This window comes from Galeopterus variegatus, unplaced genomic scaffold (assembly GCF_000696425.1).
Source record: "Galeopterus variegatus unplaced genomic scaffold, G_variegatus-3.0.2 Scaffold5286, whole genome shotgun sequence".
Lineage (NCBI taxonomy): Eukaryota > Metazoa > Chordata > Mammalia > Dermoptera > Cynocephalidae > Galeopterus > Galeopterus variegatus.
Genome location: NW_007731397.1, coordinates 115153 through 138362, shown reverse-complemented (window position 1 = coordinate 138362; position 23210 = coordinate 115153). Strand labels below are relative to the sequence as shown.

The window sequence follows — 23210 nt, the reverse complement described above, 5'->3', positions numbered from 1 at the left end:
TTTTTAGGTCAGCTGTATTTTCATAGGCTTGTTGAGTTTCAAAAACTATTTCTCTCACTGAAATACTGAGCATAATGCTGAACACTTATGAAATTGAGTATGAAATTTTGTAATTTTGTACTTAAATATATCTTAACGAAGAACAGATTAGATATCCATTAAGCCCTAGACAAAACTAAACTCAGTCGTCCTTAGCATTTTGTACATCTGATTGTTTCGTGATGATCTTATCTCGCTAAAAGTTATAAGTAGAAACTGCCAATTTCATAACTGGTCATGAATCTCTTGAAAGCTTTTGTACTTTCATAGGCAGAAAAAAAACTGGAGAGAAAAAATTTATACATCTTTTATGTTGTATTATATTATTTTAAAAAGAAATTATGGAAAATGAAATATTCTGCTACAATTTAGGTGCTGCCCAGAAAACTAGGACAACACTTACTTTTAGAAATATCAAGTGTTGGGCCGGCCCGGTGGCGCACTGCTACAGTATGCCGCTTGGGAGTGTGGTGGCGCTCCCGCCGAGGGTTCGGATCCCACATACAGACCGGCCACTCACTGGCTGAGCGAGGTGCGGGAGCAACACCGAGGGTTGCGATCCCGTTGCCGGTCCCGGTCCGGTACGGGCGCGACACTGAGGGTTGCGATCCGTTGCCGGTCACGAAAAAAGACAAAAAGGAAAAAAAAAAAAAAAGAAAAAGAAATATCAAGTGTTACTGTTTTAAAGTTGATTACATAATGATCCACCAGAACACAAAGATTTGAGGGTACTTAATGGAAATGCCACACTTCCAGATCAAATAATAATAGTTATTGCCTACTATATTCAACGTGCTCTATTAGCTGTAATGTTTAACTCCTCACATATGTGTTTGAATAAACATCATTAAGAATATTAATCTTTTCTATAGTTTAGGAGTAAGAAAACTAAGGCAGAAAAATTGATTTGAATGGTAAATTAGGTGTTATGGTCTTGAATCATTTAAGGAGGCAGGTATTCAATAGGAAGGATAGATGTTAGTAAAGTACAAAAAATAGTCCTTGCAGCTATTCATAAATTACTAGATAGTAATTAATTAAAAGTATCACCTTTCTTCCCAGCCAAGTGACCAAATCAATATACATTTTGTAAATAGTGTCATAGAAGTCTTGAGACTAGGGCCAGCCCTGTGGCACACTCAGGAGAGTGCGGCGCTGGGAGCGCAGCGACGCTCCCGCTGCGGGTTCGGATCCTATATAGGGATGACCAGTGCGCTCACTGGCTGAGCACGGTGTGGGTGACACCACGCCAAGGGTTGCGATCCCCTTACCTGTCATGAAAAAGCCAAAAAAAAAAAAAAAAGAAGAAGTCTTGAGACTATTGGAAGTGCCTAAGATGTGACAAGAACTCAACTTTGGAATCACCATCCTAGCTAGGTACATGATAACCACATGAAGTTGTGTCATTAAAACCTTTGAATTGGAAGACTGAAGAAATGTAATAAATTGAATGTCATAGTGTTCGACTGGAGGACAAATCAAGGTTTACAAACCACATCCTGCCAACAGAGCAATGCTTTTTTTCAATGAAACAGTCACAGTTTGTTAAGATGGCCATGAAAAGTGTAGGTAGAAGCTATGGGTCTCTAGGACATTTGATGCCCCTTTATAGGACTGTAATCACTAAGGTGAAAACTGCCATTGGAACAGGCAGTTATAGAGCCAAGGAAAGTTAACGCCATCCCTAAAACACTGTAGCAAAAAGTCAAGGTGAAACATGGCCGGTCAGGCACAAGTCATAAAGCCTACAAAGTGAAGGGATGTTCCGATATAGTGTTCCAGAGCTACAGACTCATTACACAGAAAAAAGGTGTGATTAATGCCCATTTGGGGAGAATCCAAGCTAGAAGGAAGCCAGCCAACTAAACTTCATTTGGAGAGATAAGTAAGACAAATAGTGACCTTGCGATGATCTGAAACAGCTCTACTGCAGGGCCATTTGAACAAAAGAATGAGCACAGTCTAGCCTGACTCTGCCTTGGTGCTCTGAAGTGGTTGGAGATGGAGACAGAAAAGTGCTTTGAGGTTTCATCATAGAAATAGTGCTGATGAATGGATAGCTACAGGGCAGACATTTCGGTTAGCTACATATTTCTTATGGTACTGAATTTATTTTATATGGTAAGAATCTCTTTGTCTGATGGCACCCATTACCTAAGAAAATTGATCCACAGTATATAAGCAAGCTCTGAATTCATTTTGGTAGTAGAGTTTAATGGCAAGGTCTAAAATATTTATTCAGAATACAATTTGCTCCCAAAGTTGAAATCATTCACTGCTAGATGATGATGTTTCATCTTCCTGATAAACAATTGTAAAAAAAAAATTCTCAGTGTCCTCTAGTTGAGGTCTAGAGATTTGTTGAGACCATAAAAATCATTTACTCATTATCCACTATCCTTGAGATATTGAAACCTGAGCTTCCATTTGAATTAAACTTCTGCTCAACTGGCAAGAAGTTCTTTTTGACAGTACAGTGCTCAAGAGATTACTGATTCTTGTACCTAAGAATCAAAGAAATAAAAGAACATACCGTAAAAAGTTCAAACTCCACATTAGATTAATTGACTAACCATAACATCTAATTCTGCAATTATTAACAGAAACATAGATTAGAAAAATTTCCAAATTTATACCAAAATAAAAATAAATGTTTAAACTCAGTTGCTATATTGAGTCTACTTAAGGTAAAACTTGTCAGGTCACTCATCCAAATTTTGATGAGTACGCATGTATGAATGCTCTGTTTTTGCATTTCTGAGGGTGGAGAGAAGGCATATCATTTTATAAATAGTGTGATATTTTGCACTTTGTAACTTTAATGTATTATTGTTATTTATATTTATTAGAAAAATGCTTTAAAAATCTAATAAAATACACACACACACACACACACACACACACAAGCTGTGCGATTCTAAGGAAAATTCAGACCAAACAAATTATGGCCAGTTAAAATGAACTTTCCATAGAGCTGAAAAAACAAATGCTTTTCCTTTGCTGCTCCGACACCCTCTAGATCTTCTTTTAGGGACAGCATGCTATTCTTCCCTTTCACCTTTTCTGACTATTGTAATTTAGGAACCCTCCTCTTCCAGCCTCACAACAAGTGGGTTCTTGCTTTTTTCTTCCCCCTCCCGACCTTTTCTCTTTCTGAATACATTTCACAGATGGCCGTCTTCCAAAGTAACATCAGTTAATTTTTTAACTTAAAAAAAATCATATTTAGGGCCGGCCCGGTGGCGCACTGGAGAGTGCGCTGCTTGGGAGTGCGGCGGCGCTCCCGCCGAGGGTTCGGATCCCATGTGGAGACCGGTTCCCGCTCACTGGCTGAGCGCGGTGCGGGCGCAGCACGGAGGGTTGCAATCCCGTTGCCGGTCCCCGGTACGGACGTGACACCGAGGGTTGCGATCCCGTTACAGGTCAGTAAAAAAAAAAAAAAAAAAAAAATCATATTTAGCCCAGAGTCTGCCCCTCCATTGATGTGTCGTGTGTAGAAGAGGCTGTGCAAGGACTGATAAGCCCTGTTTGTGAAGGCTCTTCAGTGGGAGCAAGGCACTTGAAGTGCTCACAGACGGTGCTGTTCACTCAGCCAGCCTGGTGCAAGGTGAGTGGAAGACCCGCACATCTCACAGGGCTCCGAAATGGAGCCGCAGGACAGCTGCCGAGGGACAGGAAGCAGACTTACTTCTGTGCCTGAGACTGAACATTGTTCTGTGTTGTTTGTTTTTGTTATCGAATAGACAACAGTTTGTCCCTTGAAATTCTCTCTCAGTTAACTATTATGGTGTCTCACCACACTTCCGTCCCCTTTTGCAGAATCCGATGACCTCCGAAGGGACCCTGCACTCAGCCATCAAAGTGCTCCTGCCCCGCAGGATGCTCGTAATTCAGTGGTAGATGCAGGTGGAGTTGAGAGCATTGCCCAGTGTCCCCAGGAGCTTCCTCAGATGATGGCTGCAGGTAAATGTTGATGGCTAGCACAGGACACAAACAAGGCATTTTAAGTTCTTAGTGGAAAAGCTTGCTTGGCCATGAAAATATCCGTTGAACCAGGAGCCTGGGCCCTGCAAGAAATTAGGCTGTGGAACTAGTGAAAATCAAGAGCATTAAATCAAGTTTGACACATACTGCTGTTTTTAGCTTTGCGTTATTTGTTTTTTAATTTTATTTGTTGGGTTTTTTGGTTTTTGGTTTTTTAATGAAAGTCAGCATTTATAAAAGTCACCATAGGTAGACACCTACATTTGCTTAATGTGATGATGTAAAAGTTTTTAAAGGAAGGAATATGTTATAAAGTAACACTGAATTAATTCACCAGTTTTACTACTTGACAACTGTTTTTCTAGTAGATAGTTAGAAGGCATGCCTTCTTGAGAATTTCACCTGGAAACAGATGAATTTATTTATTCTTAGTCTACTAAGCCAGTTGACTTGCTTTACCAAGAGAGTATTACTGCTTTGCCTCTCAACCTTGTAACTTAACTAATGTTGTTTCACCGGCAGAAGGAAGCAATTCTTCAATTTTTTCCAGGGGTACCTCCTTAATGGCATGCTGTGTATAATATAAACTACATGTCATTAAATTTCCTCCGAGAAAGTATTTGGAAACGCTTTATGTTTATGTCTGGAGAAAACATTGCTGTAGATCATAGTGCTTTATTTTTCTGTGGTTTGGGAATGTGTTAAATGAAGCCTCACATCTCTAGAAATGTGATTTCCTTTAAAACAAACACCCTTGCCTATTGATTGTAAGTCAGTTTGTTTTTCCCCACAGCAGCCGATGGTTTGGGGAGTATAGCAATAGACACAACTCAGCTCAACATGTCCGTGACGGATCCGACAGCCTGGGCCACAGCCATGAATAACTTGGGCATGGTTCCCGTGGGGTTGCCTGGACAGCAGCTCGTGTCTGGTAAGCTTTCTCCTGGTTTCGAAGACACTTGCAGCCGTGCCAAAGGGTGCGGGTGACAGGTGCCCGGTAATCTCTTCAACAGCTAGTGTTGAACATGGTCTTTGATTTATGACTGGAGCATGTTTGGCAGGTTATGGTTGAGATTCTTTTCCTCATCGCCTTGTTCTTCTGCCTAATAGCTGTTCTCAGAAAAAGCCAGCCTGTTACTGCTACAGGCAGCATCTATCCTCTGTAGCCTTGCAGCATCAGTTGCATCTTTTAGATTAGCAAATAGAATGGCTAATATTTGCCCTCCAATTTGCAAACCGCATTCACGTACATTATCTTCCCTTTGAGATAGGTAGATATTTATTTTTGTTGTTGCTCTTTTCATGTTTCCATTTTACAAATAAGGAAACAAGACCAGAGTTTAGGTGACTTTTCTGGCATTGAAGAAGCAGAGCTAGAAACTCAGCTCAACGAACACCAAATTCCATGTTTTCTGTCTATCACACTTTGGAATCATAATACAATGTATTTAATAGAGAACATGTCTAGAAATATCACAAAATCAAAGGTCATTTAAAATATTTCATTGTTTAATTTAATACGTGTTTATTGAGGATTTTACATGTGCCCTGTAAAAAGTGCTTTGGGAAATAGAGTATATATACATATCTGGATCCTTGAGGAACCTGTTTCCCTAAATTAAAAAAAACAGCAATCAAAAACAACAGTAAAAATAATGTGTAGAATCGGGTGTTAAGTAGTGGCGCAGACTGGTCAAGTAGTAATTATCAGATCAATCACTGGGGCTCTAAGGGAAGATGTTAGTCAGGAAGGTGGAACTTGAGCTGACTCTGGAGGGATAAATAGGATTTGAATATTCATCACTCATTCATTCATTCATTCATTCATTCATTCACTCACTCATTCAACAAATATTCATGGAGGCACTGTCCTGTTGCAGGGACTCCAGTGGTAAACAAAACAGGCATGGTCCCTGCCCTCTCAGAATTTGAATGGAGAGGTAACAGTTATTATGCTATGGTCATTATTATTAACGGCAGAAGAATAATTTACTTTGGGTTGTCAAGTTAGGTGAGGGTAGATGGTATGCCCTTAAGAGAAACCAATTGCCTTTGAAATGTTTCTGAGTTCTGCACCCTCAAACCTGTCTACTTTGTGCTGACCAAGCATTTGGTTTCTTTTTTTGTTAATAGTGACCATAGATGAAAAATTCTAAATTAGCTATAATAAATTTTATATATGTGTGTCTATATATGTGTACATGTATGTATATATGTATACAGATGTATGTATATATATATGTATATATATATACATATATAAATAAATATATGGTTTCTTTTTTAATATAACAAGAAAGAACATGAGAGTGGACAGGAGACAGGGCAAAGTGGTAGACATAGGAAAAAGAAAGACAAAGATTGAGTTATGAAACATACTTAGAATATTTCTACAATTTCCAAAAATGCAATAAAATTCATACATGGAAGATTAATCTGCTGCAGTGGCGTGTATATATAAATGACATTTTCAATGATTTGAACATGTGTTTTCCAGGCCCCTTTTCCCTAAAGCTAATCTAGGCAGATATTTCCTTCCAATAACTTCAGAGTAAAGATTTCCATTTTTTCCACCCATTTTCCTATCTGCCTAACAAAAACATTCATATAACAGAAATTACTTTTTTCTTGTCTCACCTCCCACTTCGCTCAGAAAATGTTGTGCGACTTCTAGTGTAAGCCAAAACCTTGATAATTCATTATTTTTCTTATGATTTGAGCCTTCTGACATTTTACCCATGACCAATTTACGATTTTCCCAGCAACCTGCCATGAAAAGAATTACAGCCCTACTCGTTATAGAAGATTTACCATATCTGCCCTGAATTACGCTATCTCCTGTATTAGCCAAATTGCTTAAACTGTTTTCGAGTCTTTCAGGGTCTTTCTGGGCTTCCCTCCATCATCTCTGCAGCTGACAATTTAACTGCACTTTGCTTTGTTCTCAGGGCCACCAGCTTATTACATTTGTTGACACAATCTCAGGGTGAGGTTCTATTGTATTTGGTTAGTGTTTTTGTATTTCCTTCCCATCTTTTTTCTACACAAATATTTCATCATATTGAATATAAAATTTTATTTTATGAATTTTTGTTAACATCTTGTCCTAAACCATTTTTCCATTTTATAATTTTATATTAAAAAAATTAAAATGATTCATCAAGTAAATAACCATTCTACTGTTTACATTTAGGCTGGTTCTATGTTTTCACTCTTACTAGCCAAATTCCTTTCGAGAACTTGATCTCTCTGAGCATGTGAAAGCATTTTACCTTTTCCATAAAATGGTAATCATATCTATTTCATGGAACTGTTGTGAGACTTAAATGTGATAACTTACATAAAATAACTCATATAGTAGCTCTATATAGGAAGCATTCATTAAACATTAGCTCTTATTTTTTCCTTTCTTTTTGCTGTTTTTTTTTTTAACAGAAAATGATACAATTAACATTTTTATGCATAGGACTTTTCAGCAGCTAGAATTATTTTCCTTGAACAGAATACTAAATGTAGAACTAGTAGGTCAAAAGAAATGAACATTTAATTTCCAAAATATGCATATGTATTTAATATTTACTAATTTGAAATGAAATATGTCATCCTATTATTTTACCTTAAATATTTTTATAACTACCTTTGTTATTTTCCTTTCCCCCTTTCTTTTCTATTTACATTTCCTCTTTTGTTATTATTATTTAGATTATTCTCATACTATATCTGTTTATCATGATAGGTTCTTGGTAATTTAAAAAATTGGTTTATATTTGTCCATTTGTTAAGCATTTTAATCTTTTGACTTAATATTTCCTAAAAACATTTATCTAGTTTGTTTTTTGCCCCTTAATGTTGATTCTTTTTAAAACTTTTTATGTTTATTTTTTTCTTTATTTCTTCATTCCACTTCTAAATACAGAAAGGTTTGCCTTCTCTAGAAATTGATATATATTGCAATTTTCTACATCCCCACTGACTTACTTCTGCCTTTTATCACAGATTATATTCTTATGTATGTTTTTTATCTATTTCTGAGGTATCTTCTCTGTACTACTAATTTGTTTTTATTCCAGCGCCACTTTGTTCCAGTTCATACAGTTCTACAGTATGTTTACATGGAGCATCTGGTGCTCTTTTGACTGTGTAGAATCCTTTGTTTCTTTTCAACATAGCAACAAAGCCACAGGAGCTGCCTGGCACTCAGTGCCCTGGCTGCCTCTGGAGTTCTTCAGCGTGACTGCAGAATGTTAGCGGCAGTCTCCAATGTTTCTAAGAAATCCTCTGTAAAACATCTCTGACAGGATTATGGAAAGGCTGGATTTTATGAGTACTTGGCTTTCTCCCAAAGTTTCCAGTATCTCTAAATGACCAACCACTCTTCCCATATTTGTTAAAATTAAACTGACACTAAATCCCATTTCTCACTGCTGCTTCAATTTATTGAGAGATTAAAATTATCAGCAACGCAAGGCATAAATTTTTCATATTCTCTGATTTTATCAGAAGGATTTTTCAAGAAATCAAATCACTCATTACTGTTATGCCATGGCTTTCTGATGTGCTGTTGTGTGCTCAGTTACACTCTTCCATTTCCCTCCCTTACACTGAATGTTCCCCACATGATTCCATTCCCACTTCTATGAACTTCCCTGTTTATCTTCTTTATATGAAGTGCTACTTGAGATCATTACACTGAATTTGTTTTCTTCATCTAAAACATACCATTATATTGTTATTACCCCAGCCCCAAATCCCATACCCCAAAGTCTTGGTTTCTCTATGAGATAGTATTTACCTCCATATATTGTTTCATGTTTGTTTCATTCACCCTACTTTGTCTTACTTTTGTGAAGTTTTTTGGTTGTTGATTAATTTCTGTCATTCATACTTTGTGTATTGGTATAGATCCAGGTTTTCTAAACTGGTCTGTTGGAATATTAGTGTCCCACAGTGGATATTAGTAAGTATTTAGGTAGCCTAACAATGGTGGCAAACTCTAGCTTGAACAAAGGTAAATTGCTTTCTTTGTGGATTTTCTCAAAGCCTTTATTATGCTAGTGTGTAACGTGCTGTTTTAAAAGAATAGGATCTAGAATGTAGGATTCCCCAAATTTAATTTAGCCTTTAAAAAAATAACTGTTAGCATCCCTTCAGACACTAGAATATAGCTATCTAAACCAAAATTTTCCTGTCAACAGCTTAGATGATTCTCTACTACCATCCCTCTTTCTATGCCCATATATAATTTCCTTCTTGTGATCTAGTTTACAGTTTTGTTTGTTTGTCTTTGTGCTGAACAGTGTCACTCCTTAATCTCATTTCAAAATAACTCACTCACGGTCAGGTCCTGCCTGAAATCTTCTCAGCTTTCTATGATATGTGTTGTCCCTTTCCAGGAGTCTCCACAGCTGGGATCAGAAGCCAAAATCTGGAATATCCAATCCTGAGCTTTGACACCATCTGTGTGACCAGCGACTCCCTTTCTGTATACCCTGGTTTCTTTTCAAAAGTTATGATCATCAACTGGAAGGAAAGTTGAAAGGCAGGAGCTGAGTCCCCAGGTTTTAAGCTTCTCTCCCAGACCTGCATGAGAACTGGTAGAACTTCTCAGCATTCTCTGGCCATGAGATAATATGCTGCTCTTCTCTAAACTTTTTGAAATCTTCTTCCCCAAAACCAGTATTCTTTCCTTAGCTGTATAACTTTAAGTTGACATATATCTTTTATCCCAAATTCCCTAGCATGTCATTTGTTGTATTTCTAATGCAGGCTCCAAAAAGGCATCTCACATCCATATTAGCTATGGAAGGGGTACATACTTGTGCAAAAAAGTGCCACATCCCTTATCAGTGATTAACTTGAAGCCAGTAAATGACTTCTTCATACTTGCAAGTGTCTATTAACACTCTTAACTGTCCCGTGGCTCATACCTTTCTGTTTCCTGTTCAGAAGCTCCAAGTTCACTGTCACCACTTCTGTTTCCTGCCATTCTGAGAAGAACTTAGCTTCCCTACTCATGGGAAGGCTTAAAATGGGTTAAAATCCCCCTCTGACCTCTTCCTTATCCTCTCCCATTCACTAGTACTTCCATTCATTTTAATTCTTCTCTGCTTCCTCAGAATATTTTTTTCTAGTTTCCTTCGTAGGTCGTTTAATCCTCCCAGGAACACCTTTATCCTCTTTAATATGCCCAGATATGAAGAAGCGTTTGTTAAATCCTTTCATCTCCTCAAGAATCACTCTTTTAACTGGGATTTATTGAGCCAGATGTCAAGCTGAATACTGGTAATACAAGACATAGACCTTACTGTCATATGTGAGAGTCTAGTGGGAGAAACAGAAAAGAGTAAATAAGCAAATACAAATCAACATGATAAGTGGTTATGCTGCTAATAGATAAATGGTGCTATAGGGTATCACTGAAGAGTGCTGACCAGGGGAACAGTAGGGTTAGAAGTGTATTTTTACAGAGCACTTTTGTGCACCCTGTAGAGAACTGACAGGACTGGAGAAAGGTTGGCAGCAAGAAAATCAGATAGGAGGTTGTAGTAGTTACCCAGATAAGAAATAATAATGGCCGCAATGTTGGTAATAATCATGGCTGTAGAGATGGAGCTATGTGAAAGGATTCATGAGGCATTTAATTGTAGAAACAATGGGAGTTGTTGAGTGGGTCCACATGGCATGTGAGGTGAAGAATCCACATTGACTGCTGGGTTTCTAGCCTTGAAATTGGGTAAAGGGCAGGGTCATTCCCTGAGAAGAGAATGTAGACATGGCTGGAAGAGAAGACTGGGGAAGATAGCTAGTTTCCTTTGAATGTAATGGGTTTGAAGAACCTGTTGAAAAGAAACACGTGGTGATCAGTCCAATTTATGGATCTGGAGCTCAGGAAGGAAGGGTGGATGGAGATGTCTCTTGATAAACCATCCCACATACTCATTTTTAAAATAATACTCAAACCAACAAACTTCCTTTCTTTAGTTCCTTCAGATATTAATGGTGACACTGTCTGAAATAGGCATGATTAAGTGGGTACAGATAGCATGGTGTATAGCAGTAGAACTCTCTAGAAGACGATGCTCAGAGTTCTCTTTTGTTTTTATTTTCTATCTTGTTGAAAGATTTCTCACTATCAATGTCAGAAAGCAAATAGGACCTTTACTTATGTTTTACAGTTTATGTACCTGATTTCATTTATTTTTAACAGTTCTGTTGCACATTGCACAGTTATTTACCCTTTTCTCCCCAGGATATTAGGACAAAACATTGGTATCTTTATTCATTCATCACAATATTACCGAAGGTTCAAAATGTACAGCTTTTTTTTACAAGGCACTACATGACAGATAGGTGATGCTCTTATGGAGCACACATATTTCTAAAGAAGCAGATGTTATCTAAATAATTGTGCAAATGATTAATTACAATTGTGGAGTGTTATAAAGAGGGATGGAGAGCCTACCTTTGCCTGGAGGTATTGGGGGTTTAGAGAAGACTCCTCTAAAGAAGTAATATTTAGGCTAGGACCTGAAGAATAAGTTAGAGTTATCCAGGCAGCAGGAGGGAAGAGCAGGAAGAAAAGGGGAATTTGGAAAAATTAGGAAATTCTAAAAGTAGAAAATACCCTGTGCAAAGGCTTGAGGTGATAGGAGCTTGACTCTTTGAAGGAAATGAAAGGTGACGTAGGGGGCAAGAGCTAATGGCTGGGATGGAGTGGGGTTGGCAGGTTGGAGCTTAACCTGAGTCTGTGGAAGTTGGCTGGGGCCAGACTATGCCTTCCAAAGTAATGAATACAGATTTTTTTTTTTTTTGTCTTTTTGTCTTTTTCCGTGTCCGGCAACGGATCGCAACCCTCAGTGTTGCCCCCGGACCGGACCGGGGACCGGCAACGGGATCGCAACCCTCGGTGTTGCTCCCGCGCCTCGCTCAGCCAGTGAGCGGGAACCAGTCTGTATGTGGGATCCGAACCCTCAGGCGGGAGCGCCGCCGCGCTTCCCAAGCGGCGCACTATCCAGTGCGCCACCGGGCCGGCCCATGAATACAGATTTTATTTGAAATGCAAGCTATTGAAAAATTTTAAGTAGGAAAGTGACCTCCGACTCATTTTTTTAAAAAGTCACCCAAATTGTTTTATAGGGACTGGATTGAAGAGTGGCAAGAGAGGAGGCTGAATTTACATTTAGAAGGCTACTGTCCAAAAAGAGGTGATGGAGGTAGATGGCCTAGATATGTTCAGATGGATCTGAAATATTGAGCACCTACTATGTTCAGGCGTTGCATAGGTGCTGGGGTACACACACTCTCCTGGAACTTTCATACCAGTGCTGTTCTTATGATGTATTACGAGAGCTAAGAGTATTTCTCAAGATAAGAGAATTTGTAGAAAATTATTTCCAAAAAATATTTGTTTCTGCTTGTACCATGTACTGTGTAAGGTAATTGACATCACTTACAACAAATTAAAGATTGCTCTCAAATAACTCTCCACAAATTACAATAGCCTATATCCTTGTTGACTAGAGATGTTAGAAAATAAAATTACCTGTCAAATGCTTAATGTGATATATTCATTTGAAATATGGTCATTTTTCTCTTCCACTAAATGAATAAGATAAATTTACTTACATTGTAATAGATTGACTTCTGAATTATAAATGTGTAATTTTTTTTCTTTCTGTGTATGCTGTGGTAAATTTTTTTTTTTACAGTTTTATACTGGTTTCCACTTCTTGATTAGCTTAATCTTTACTTGATCTGTCATACTCTGGCATATATACTACTCACTAGCCTTTTTAACTATGCTGGTCACTTTTTACTGACTAGATGAAAACTAGAGAAAATACTTTAAAAATAATTGCATGTATATTTACGTATGTATGTATATAAAATGTATGTATATTTCATATAATATGTACTATGTATATGTATGTATACATCACAAACACACACATTCTCTCTTTCTTGTTTCCTCTGGAGTAGAGAAGCTTTAGTATTTTTAACAGCTGAATGAGCTGAAGGAAACTATTTGCATTCCACACGGGAAAATTGTATGCTCCCCCTAGAGTGGACATATTCAACAGGGAACAGGAAGAAAAGCCAAACAGTTAAATTCCCATATTAAAATTAGTTTGAGTGTTCCTATCCTGACATAAGTGTGTTTGTGTGTATGTGCATGTGCGTGCATACACATTATCGTATACTGGATTTTTGTTCTGGATTAATGTCATAAATACGGAATACATGCATAGTGGCTTCTCTTCGATATCCTTTGTTTCCTTTTATTTCTTTCTATTATTCTGCAGCCTTATCATTTATCATGTGTTACATACTATGTTCTTGAGATGTAGATATATCACATTACGCACTTCTGTAATTATTCTATCATTTATCTAATAGACTGTTGGACTTCTATGGGAAAGAACCATTTCTAATTAATCTTTGTATTTCCTCCATCATCAAACAGAGCTGGGTGCTGAGTAACTATATAGCTTATTAGTATTAATTAATATTAATACTAATAGTATTAGTAACTATATAGTATTATTTGATTTATTTATATAAATAACCACATAAGGATGTATAATATTTGGAAGTCACTTTTATGCCTGGTCCTTAGACTATTCTAAAGTATGGCTTTTATGTCTTCAATCATGGTTCGATGTAAAGGGTAATCACAACTTCTAACCCCCTTATTTGACATCTGTGATTTATTTTTCTCATAATTGAGCATTATCTTTCCAGATTACTTCTTTTTTTTAAACTGTGTCTTCCCTTTATCTACCTTCTTGAACATATGGAATATATTTATAATGGATGTTTTCATATTAATTCTATTATCTGTGACATTCATGAGTCTCTTTCTCTTGATTGATTTTTCTCTTTATGATGGGTCCTGTTTTCCTGTTTCTTTGACTCCCTACTCATTTTTTGCCAGACATTGTGAATTTTACATTGTCAGGTGCTGGATTTTGTTTTTTTATTGTTCCTTTAAATATTTTTAAGATTTGTTCTGCGATGCAGTTAGGTTCCTTGGAAACAGTTTGATTCTCTCAAGTCTTGCTTTCACACTTGGATAAAGAGGTCCAGAGCAGCCTTCAGATGAGAGATAACTTATTCCCACTTCTGAGGCAAGAAACTTCTGGGAACTCTTGCCCAGTACACTGCAAGTTTTCTTCTCCCAGGCTATTGGGAACTCGATCTATTCCCAGCCCCTTGTGAGCTTTGGAAGTGGTGCCCCTGCTCTTTTCCCATGGCTTTTGCATCAGCCTTGGTATTTCCCTCACATGTCCGTCCTGATGAGCACTCAGCCAGGCTCTGAGGGAAGCCCTCTGAAGGTCTCCAGAGCCTCCTCAGTGGTTAGGTCTTTCCTCTGCCCTACAATTTCCAGGGCCTCAGCCCCCACGAATGCTGAGCTCAGGTAGACCCTCAGGCTGTGTTCGAGTTTCTCTTCCTTGTGTTAAGTTCTGGAAACTTTCTAGACAGTGTACTAGGACAATCACAGGTCTCATTCATCTGTTTCCCTTTTCTCCGTGATCACTGTCCTGCACCTCCTGTTGTCCAGTGTCTTAAAACAGTCCTTTCATATATTTTTTCTAATTTTTTAGTTGTTCAAGTAAGAGGATAAATTCCATCCCTGTTACTACCTCGTAGCTAGGAGCAGAATTTTTCAAAGTCTTTTAAAAATGTACATGTGTATTCCCTAGGGTCATGATCAGTATAAATCTGAGGCTACGATATGAACGACAACTAGGAATGCTAAGAAGGATAGTAATAAAACCTATCAATTATTGAGCACCTAATATGTCCCAAATATTCTAAATACCTTGCTTTATTTAATTCTTTTTTTAATGTAAAATCATTTTATTAACTTGTTTTTAACTCATTGCTTATTTTTTTATTGAAACATAAATGATTATACATGTTTGTGGGGTACAGAGGTGAAAATCAAAACCTGTGTACAATGTATGATGATCAAATCAGGATAATTAGCATAGTCATCATTACAAAACATAAGCATTCTTTGTGTCCATTAACCAATTTCTTGCCCCCCACCCCACTTAACCCTTTGCTAGCTAAATATTATTAACCCCATTTTATAGATGAGGGAACTGAGCCTGGGTGACATTAATGAACTTACCTAAGGTTACCAGGTAGAGGGAGTCTGGGACTGATGTCCAGGTTTTTCTGCCTAAACTGTTTCTATGATATCAGGCCAGCCCTATCTTTACACTTTTATTTTTAAAAATAATTACCTTAGGTGGAAATATGTCATTTGGTGGGGATGGGGGGAATCATAAAGATTTTTTGTATTATATTGGAATTAAAATTTAAAAGAATTTATTTCAATTTAATTTTTATGCATATCACTTTTTATTGTGCTTGAACTCTGGAGATTTCCATGAAGCCTCAAGAGTTTAGGACCTGGGAGCTAGTGATCTAGAATTTGTACTAACATTTAGCCAGGAACAACTTAGTAATATAAAGTAGACTTCTACAAATAAGACCGTGGTGGTCATGCCCTTAGGTTTATGACAATAACCAAAAAATGATAATAAGTATGGGGAGAATATGTACATTTCAGTCTAAAAATAAGTAAAGAAAGCTATCTCAAAGAAAAAAGAAACTTTGAAATTTTTATGGATTAACACAGATAAGATGGACTTGGGTCAGGTTAAATACTCCCTGCTTGGGAAGTACAGAATGCAGAGCAGGTGGGCTTGCGGATTCGGTAACACAGGTTGAGGTGAAGAGAAGGGAGAGCCCTTGAAGGTAGTCCCTGGGAGAGGGAGAGGAAGCTGAACAGAGAAATAAGTAAGATTGCTGAACACTATTTGAGAGCCCTGCACGATCTTCTCCAGCAGTACTGTATCTTCCCAGCAGTCAGGCACAGAGAAGGAAGGTCAGTTTGTCCAGGTTTGGGTTTCAACAGGTGGCTAGAATGAAAGACCTGGGGCACAAAGAAGGTGGGAGCATTTACAGGAGAGCCCTTCCAGAGCTGGACGGCACAAAATGTTTTCTACAAGTCACCTGTATCAGCATTCCCCAGTCTGTAGATTTTTAGGCCTTTTTTAGGCCTTTGAGGCATTTCAGGTGCTGGGCTGGTGAGAAAACAAAAAAAATACCTCATTTGTCCTGGGAATGGGTAGGGAAGCTTGTCTGATGTTTCATTTCTATGGTATTAACTACAATGCAGTTTTACTACTGAAATTTTCTTTGTAAAAGTAGTTGAGCCAAAAAGTACCTAAAAGGTAGCTGATTAAATGAGATTATATACAGTGTGTCTTAGTCCATTTGGGCTGCTATAACAAAATACCATAGACAGACTAAAACACACTGTGTATAACCTCATTTCATTAGTTCTTATCTTGACAAAAGATATTTGGGGCATCAAGACACATATTATTGAGGTGTAGTAAACTATATTTTTCTCCTCATCAGGGACATTTTCCTGCTGTTATAGAAGACACAATTTTGACCTTGATGCTTTGCTCCTCAAAGTTTATGCTTGCAGGACGAAAGGATACTTTATTCTTAAGGGAAAGGAGAAATATTGTAGTCTTCCAGTTCCACTAAGTCTTTCTTACCACGAGGGCATCTTTAAAGAAATATTCCTCACTTCACTGGATGGGACCCTTGTGACTTCCATCAGTTAATACATCCTAGTCATTTATTCCATCTCAGCAGGAAAAATAGGTCTCAACGCCCTAATGTGAGACAACTAAAGTCTCCATGGGGGACCTCTCGCACAGAGTGAATCATTGCTGATGAGGTTCTAAGCAGAGACATTTTTATGAGCTATGCAATCACTCAAAAATGCTCATTTTATATTTTCAAGACTTAGTGGCCTCTCTCTTGGAAACCATGTATTTGAGAACATCTTTTTGAATTTGTTCATCCCCAGCTGTGAGAAAATACTGCCTAGTCATGGGTAGGAAAAAGGCAATTTAGAAAAATAATAGAGGAAAATGATGATTTCATCCTTGTCTGGATTTTCTATGTCATGCTTGCTGGGACGTGGCCAGGTGAGGGGTAGGCCAGAGAATCTGGTCTGACTGACCCAGAGAAGACTGGGAGAAAGTGCAGAAGCCAGTGAGTGTAAGAACAGTGGGGGCGCAAAGTGCTGCGGGCCCTGGAGACATGGTAATCACTCCTCTTCTTCACTGTCACACGGTGGCTAAGTGACAAGGGCAAATCACAGAGATTTCAAGGGTCCTACTGTGTCCCCCCGTCAAAGGAGAGTTTGAGGCTCCCTTAAAACTCTGACATTCTATGACTTAGAGCAAGAAATTGGTTAACAAACAAAAGGAATGATTACATATTGTAGTGATGAATAAGCTCATTATCCTGATTTGACCCTCACGTATTGTACACAAGCATTGACAGTGAACTCTGTACCCCACAAACATGCATAATCAATTGTTTCAATAAAATTAAAATGCTTTAAATTTTTTAAAAAAAGAATGACATTAATATGCACAATGCTAAAATGACTAGCATCTGATTAATACCTTGAGGAAATAAAGCAGCATAGTAACTTTTAACAGAAACCACAGGAAGAGTGTCTTCTAATAATTAATGTAATCTTTTTGGTAGTGATGGTGTTGTTTGTTTTTTTGTATTTTTGTTCTTTAATGGATCCAGAGAGCCCCTGCAGTGTTAGTCACACATTTAGCCATGTGAGTGATGTAGGAGAATCATTGTAAGGAACTATAATCTTTCTAGGCTTTGAAGAAACAAGTTGCAAGATAGAGAAGGACACATTCCTGCCAGTTTGGGGGCCTTTGACTTAGCAGTGGCATCCGCTGAGTAACCAATACCCAAGGATAAACGTGAAGAAGAACAGTAATTTAGATGCTAGATATTAGGTGATCTCAGTTCAAGCAATCTTAGGAAAAGACTGTGAGTAGAGCTTTTCTTATCAGTGAAAGGTAACTAGGTACAGACTATCTAACAATCCCGAATAAGTGGCCTTGTTTGCTTTTATTTGCAATGGTTTTTCATCTTGGCTATATCTGATGTCTGAATTTACAGTTCTTTAAAAAAAAATTTAGAAACTTTGTGAAAATATGAGTGGGAAAGAACCAGAAATGTACATTTTTCTCAACTACTTCCCTTTGCAAAGCTCTTACTATTCTCAAGCCCATGCTCAAGCCAACAGGGCATCTGTACCATTCCTTTGCTGTCTATTTGTGATGGGCTCCTTCTCTGAATAAGGGAACTAATGCTCTGCTTTAAATGGCATTTTGCTGGGCTCCATGCCTAGGAAGGAAAGGTAGATAAGGCCATGCTTCCTCTGATCATGTAAATGAATCTGAAAGCCAGATTTAGGGCAAAAATAACTGAAGTATAGTTAATTAAAAATTTATTGTAAAAGAGTATCTGCTATATGGGAAGATGATAGCAATGACTTAGTGTGAGTAGAAATCATAAGATTTGAGAGTTAGAAAGGACTTTAGATAGTAATATCTCATACTGGTATTTAGTGCTTTAATAGTTTTCAGAGAGATTTAAGAGACAATATTTCATCTGAACCTTAATGATCTGCTCCACAGTGGTGAATGTGTCATATTGTTCCCATGCTCGTGGCAGATACTACTAATCTGTCAGAGGGCTTTCTTTGCTACTGAAGTTGTTTGTGTCCTCACATCTCGACATAGTAGTCCAAGCAGCGAACATCAGTATATATGTGAAGAAATCTTTCTGCTAACACTGATCCGGTCCAGCCCTTTTGTTGTTGTTGTTGTTGTTGTTTTTAATACTGTAAAGGTTTTATTGTGCACAGGGGGAGCTCAGTCCTTAGCAGCTGCTTTCTTTATGGCAGCCAGGATGTTGTTCGGCTCCTTTCCCTTCCTCTTGGTGAAGATGTGTGTCCCTGTCCTTTGCTTGATGAATTTGAGGGCTCTTTTGTCCCTGGAGACCTTTAGCTGCTTCATGCCATGCTGCATGGGGCAAAGCCACATACCTCTCAGATCACATCTTGCACGTACATGGTATGCTTGGTGAGGCACCCATGGTGGCGGCTGAGTCTGGGCTGGCTTGCTCATGTTCTTGGTCACCTTGGGGCCCTTACTGAGGCCAAGGCCATGGGGTGGTGCAGAACCATGGATGCTGTAGCCCTTGAACTTTGTGGGTGAGGAGACAGAGGCCTGGAGAGGGTCTAGTTAAGTTCTATAGAACAATGTGTCTTGACTCTTTTTTCAGTTTTCGATAGGTTTGAGAGAAATACCCCAGGCACTCTTTCCTATTCTCTTTGTGCCTGATGAAGAACATGCAGGTTTGGGAGTGCCATTTGGGTTTTTCACTGAATGAAATTGACTAGTCATAAAGCAACAATTAAACCCTAACCTTGGTTGCATAAGTGTAAGTCTTAATCAAGAGAAGGTTACATTTTTCATTCATTTGAAATAAGAATTTTGTAGACATTAAAATAAAGGAAAAGCCTATGGATATTTTATGAGGCAACTGGGATATAAATCACACAATGACCCATTTCTTCACATTCATAATCAGAGTCTCCTTAACTCTTCCTTGTTTCATTTTTAATTCTTGTTACTTTCCTTTTGCAAGGAGACCATGCTTAGTCATTCATTCTCTTCATGCTGTATCCATCCATCTGTCCATCCACCATCCACACATCCATCCATCCATCCAGTCTGTATCTTCTGCTTAATGATAAACCTCTTAAGGGAAAGGACTATGTTTTAGTCATATTTGTGTCCCTTATATCTCCTAGTACAGTTCTTGTCATGCATTGGTATTGAATAAATATGGATTAAATAAAAGAATGTTTTTGCCTGTGATTTCTTGCCCCTTTTGCCCACTCTCTTTTCATTAAAATACTTCTTGCTTTTGTACCATTAAAATGGTACAAACCATTTGCCTCCTCTTTCCAGTTTGAAGAGAAAAAATTAAAAGCACCTTCCTTAAAGGTTTATGATGATCTTTTATCAAGTTTTAGGCCTGAGTACCCACAGCAGGTAGCTCTAAGAATTATAAGTTTCTTAGAGCCAGTTACTTGTACTTCCAGCCAACTATGTGTCAGAGGCGTGAAGTACTGTTGTGTTTTGGCTGAAAATGAATTTCCTTCCAGCATTAATTCAAAAACATATAATGTTTTATATGATTTTCTCTTATTATCTGTGGTTCATCTTTTTTTATATGAATTATTTAAAACGTCCAATGTAAAATATCAGAAATACCTGCAGAGCTGTGCTGAATTTTGCCTCAGACTCCTTGGCACCAACTTCTAATGGTCAAGACAGATCCCATCCCACTCTAGCAGCCACACAATTTTCTTTTGGCTGAGGATAGAGGAAAGAACACAGAGAAGGGATTTCTTTAAAATTCTTCCAAGAAGAGTCATTCATTTCACACTTTGAATGAAAAAACAAATTTGTGAATAAATTAGTTTTTAAGGAAAAACTTATTATAGTTTTTAAATATGTATGTAAAAATAAAGCCAAAGTATGCAGAAAATATTTAAACTAAAATTTTGTTCTCAAGAAAAACAAATGGATTTTTGAATTAATATTACATTTTGCCACTCTCAATTTTAAGGATTTATACTTTTTCTAATTTCGTAGATTGGCAGTATCCCTTCCTCCCTCCCTCCCATATTTATTAACCACCTTTCACTGTGAAGAACTAAAGTTATTTCTTTTTTTTTTTTTTTTCCTTTTTGTCTTTTATCGTGACCGGTAACGGGATCGCAACCCTCGGTGTCGCTCGGTGTCGCGCCCATACCGCGCTCAACCAGTGAGCGGACCGGTCTCTATATGGGATCCGAACCCTCAGCGGGAGCGCCACTGCACTCCCAAGCGCCGCACTCTACCGAGTGCGCCACTGGGCCGGCCCGAACTAAAGTTATTTCTGTCCTTATGTTGCCTGTACTGTGGTGGTGGAGACAGAGAGTAAACAAATTTATAAGTATATTATTAGAAATTGTAATAATTACTATGAAGGAAATAATACAATAATGCAATGATAAAGCATAAAGAGGGGAACCTACCATGAATCTTCATGTAACCAGGAAAAGCTTCTCAGTGGAGACAGAATTCGGGCTGAGATCCTGAAGCATGAGAAGGAGCCAGCTCTGGAAAGGTCAGGAGGAAGGGTGTATGAGAGGACCCCACAGGCAGAAGGAGCTTGACCTGCTTGGAGAAGTTCTGGAGCGCCAGTTTGGTGGAGGAGATGGAGACTGTAGCAAGAAGTATTTAAAGAGGCAGGGAATGGCACTATAGGTCCCAGGAGATTCTAAGATTAATTGAAGGTGACTTATGTATTTATTCACCCCCTTAACACAGGGATTCTATGATCAAATTTAAATGTTAAAAGAGAATGGATTTGGGGACCAGGGCAGGAATGGAAGCAGGGGGATAGGTGAAGAGGTCGTATGTGTCCAGGCAAGAGATGAGCGTGTCTTCAACTAGGGGGATGGTAATGACGTTGGAGAGGTGAGGACAAACTTGAGATGCATTGTTGAGGTAGAGGACTTAGGGATTTGCAATGGATTAGTTGAAAGGATATGATCAAATTTAAATGTTAAAAGGGAATGGATTTGGGGACCAGGGCAGGAATGGAAGCAGGGGGATAGGTGAAGAGGTCGTGTGTGTCCAGGCAAGAGATGAGCGTGGCTTCAACTTGGGGGATGGTAGTGATGTTGGACAGGTGAGGACAAACTTGAGATGCATTGTTGAGGTGGAGGACTTAGGGCTTTGCAATGGATTAGTTGAAAGGACAATGAAAGAAAAAGGGGAATCGAAATGAATCCCAAGTTTCTACCTTGAGCAACGTGGCAAATGGTGGCAGCATATCATGACATGGGAAACACAGGAGGACCGAATAAGGGGGGGAAATCATGTCATCAGATCTGTATAGCTGAGGTCTGAACTCCTATGAGAGATCTAAGTGGTGATATTAAGTAGGCAGAGGGATGTATGGGTCTGGAGTAGGAGCCACGTGGGCCAGAGATTCTCATGTATAGAGATGCCTGTGTTCATCAGCATGTAGAACACAACTGGCACCATGCACATGAGGGACGTGGAATAAAGAGAGCAGAGGAGAGGTGGTCATAAGAGTAGGCTGTGAAAACTTCCAGTGGTTAAAATTTAGGAAGAAGACAATAAGCCAGCAAGGGGGGTTGAGAAGAAGTGGGCAGCCAGAAAATTAGAAGAAAAGCAAGTGCACAGTGTTACGGGATCGAAGTCACATGTCTCAGCCACGCAGCAGTCATCAGGACTGATTTTTTTTCTGGGAGGTCCAATGAAAAGACTGCAGTGGGGGTAGGGAGGTGTCACTGGCAACCTTCACAAGAAGTACGGGTACAAGCCAGGTTGGTGGGCTAAATACTGAGTAATATAAGTATCAAATGAGATGGTGTATAGGGAGGCCTCACGAAAAACCAAAAAGGGGTATGCAAAGCAAAGAGATTGGTAGTCAGTCGTAGTACCTTCATAATATTAATGAATTTACTATTTTCATATTTGTTTCATATTTAAATTTGGACCAACTGTTAAACCCCCTTCAGAAGAAAAAGAAAAGGGAAAGGAAGGAAGGAAAACAGAAGGGGAGAAAAAGAGGAAGAAAAATGAGAAATGAAAAAAACCTGCAAACACCTCGTTTGGACAACTCTTTGAAGATACTTGTTTAGAAGTGAGGAAGGTAAATTGGGAGGTAACTTAAGGGAGATATGGGATCAAGAGAGAATTAAGAAAAAAGTAGGGTGTGGCGGTACACTTTTGGAAATGGTCCCTTAGGTAGAAAGAAGTACAGCAGGGTCAATGTAAAAAGTAAACTCCTTGGAAGAAAGAGCCTCAAACTCCCTGATTTGGGAGAAGTTTTTTCAGTCCATAATAAAAATGATGGAACTGACGCATAGAAAAATGGTGAGTCCTTGGTCTAGGACCAAATAACGAGCCACCAACAAGGGGGATTTTAAAGTCAAAATGAAATTCAGTTATTGGCTGACACAGTCTTGTACTTGCCAAAAATTTTATATACTTGCAAAATTTTTGAAGGCATTATTCTTGATAAATAATTGAACAAATATAATCTGTGTCCACTGAAGTCATTATTGGACACAGCCATGTGGTTCTCCCTTTTGAGCAATCTCTCCTTCTAAAGAATAAATTTACATGTCTAAAGCTCATTTATATGCCACAATTTCATAACTTAGTGCGGTAATTCAT

General features: G+C 38.4%; 1 protein-coding gene across 1 annotated transcript in view; it reads left to right on the top strand.

Annotated features, from left to right (window-relative positions):
• The first annotated feature begins 3841 nt into the window (after positions 1–3841).
• The window catches only part of LOC103604615 (ecto-NOX disulfide-thiol exchanger 1-like), a 113358-nt gene continuing 93989 nt past the window's right edge, over positions 3842–23210 (top strand). The window contains exons 1-2 of the mRNA XM_008589191.1: positions 3842–4002; positions 4817–4954. Of these exons, the coding sequence (XP_008587413.1) occupies positions 3990–4002; positions 4817–4954 (151 nt within the window). The 5' untranslated portion in view covers positions 3842–3989. The remainder of the gene's footprint in view (positions 4003–4816; positions 4955–23210) is intronic.